Source organism: Mastomys coucha, chromosome X, assembly GCF_008632895.1.
Source record: "Mastomys coucha isolate ucsf_1 chromosome X, UCSF_Mcou_1, whole genome shotgun sequence".
Taxonomy (NCBI): domain Eukaryota; kingdom Metazoa; phylum Chordata; class Mammalia; order Rodentia; family Muridae; genus Mastomys; species Mastomys coucha.
The window spans coordinates 103,171,717-103,173,224 of record NC_045030.1 but is presented as its reverse complement, the minus strand read 5'-3'; the positions used below and the strand labels follow the sequence as shown (position 1 = coordinate 103,173,224).

The following is a 1,508-nucleotide window of genomic DNA, read 5'->3' as shown; positions in this document are numbered from 1 at the left end:
GAGAGAGGGAGAGAGGGAGGGGGCGAGAGAAACCTGCACTCCCAATACAATACACTGCTGGTGGGTTAGGGGGTGGGGGGCTGTAAACGGGGTGGGAGCCAAGATGTGGCTCTACTGGCTGGGTCCTGGGACGTCTTCATCGAAAGGTGGCCTCGTCATCGGAGTCATCGTCGAAATCCTTGAAGTCGGCGCTGGTGGACTGGCGCGCCCAGGCTCCCCTTTCGGCCTCTCTCTCCTTGTGGGACTTGAACCTCCCCACGAAGATCTTGCGGTAGTTGAGGAACATGCCATTCAGCGCATCGATGGCGCGCTCGGCCGACTCCTGCTTCTGGAAGTGCACGAACCCGTAGCCCTTGGGCCCCTTCTCGTCACAGGCCACCTTGCAGGACAGGATGTTGCCGAAGGCCGAGAAGATGTTGTACAGCGCCTTGTTGTCGATGGTCTTGCCCAGGTTCTTGATGAAGACGTTGCCCACCCCGCTCTTGCGGAGCGACGGGTCCCTCTGGGACCACATGATGCGCACTGGCCTGCCATTGATCATGTCAAAGTTCATGGTCTCCAGGGCCCGCTTGGCGTCCACCGGTTGCTGGTAGTTGACATACGCGTAGCCCAGAGAGCGCCGGGTGACCTTGTCCCTGCAGATGCGGATGGACAGGATGGGCCCGGCAGGGCTGAACTTCTCATACAGCATGGACTCGGTCACCTCGGGGTGCAGGTCGCCCACGTACAGCGAGGCCGTGGGAAAGTCTGGGTTCCCGTCGTCCGAGCCCCCGGCCGCCGCCTCTTCCTCTTCTGCAGCCAAGGCCGCGGCCAGCTCTTCGTCCATGTCCACCCTGCCGTAGGAAGGCGACGCGGCAGCCTCCGCCAGCCTGGCCTCCTCAAGGCTGGCCTCCGCCAGGCTGGCCTCGGTGGCTGCCACCGCCGCGGCCGCGCCGCCGCCGCCGCCGCCGCAGCGGGCCTCTGCCTTCGCCCGGGCCATGGCCGCCGCCTCCCCCAGGCTGGCCTCCGCCGCGGCCTCGGCCTCCGCCTCAGCCTCCACCTCTGCTTCCGCCTCCGCCACGGAGGCCTCCGCTACCGCCTCCGCCACGGTCGCCGCCGCCGCCTCCGCCTCCGCCGCTGCGGCCGCCGCCGCCGCCGCCGCTGCCGCCGCGGCCGCTGCGGCCGCCACTGTCGCCGCGGACGCCACGGTCACCGCTGCCGCCGGGCCGCTGCCGCGACCTCCCTTCCCGGGAACTGAGGGGGCGGAGAGGCGGCGAGGGCCGGTGGGCGCCGGGACGCGGGCCGGGGGCTCGCGCGGCGGCCGCGGGCTGACGGGGACCCCGCTGTGGCGGGAGCGAGCGAGCGAGCGAGCGAGTCCCCCGGGGTGGCGAGCGCCGGCCGCTAGCGCGCACCGCCTCTCCTCTGTCTCCGCAGCCTGCCGCCGCCGCCGCCGCCGCTCGGTCGTGGGCTGGCTGGCTGGCTGGCGGGCTGGCGTGCGGGGCGCGGGCGGGAGGGCGGCGTGGGGTGGG

At 71.2% G+C, this 1,508-nt stretch overlaps 1 protein-coding gene and 1 pseudogene across 1 annotated transcript; one reads left to right on the top strand and one right to left on the bottom strand.

Annotated features, from left to right (window-relative positions):
- Window positions 1-9: 9 nt before the first annotated feature.
- Window positions 10-1,071, bottom strand: LOC116093898 (polyadenylate-binding protein 1-like 2). The gene has a single exon (XM_031375744.1). It carries the CDS (start codon window positions 977-979, stop codon window positions 137-139), a length of 843 nt encoding a protein of 280 aa, XP_031231604.1. The 5' UTR covers window positions 980-1,071; the 3' UTR covers window positions 10-136.
- LOC116089966 overlaps window positions 978-1,508 on the top strand; it is a 10,426-nt pseudogene continuing 9,895 nt past the window's right edge.

Excerpts from the sequence above, each read along its gene's own strand:
- LOC116093898 (XM_031375744.1), bottom strand. The coding sequence starts at position 979 with ATGGCCCGGGCGAAGGCAGAGGCCCGCTGCGGCGGCGGCGGCGGCGGC.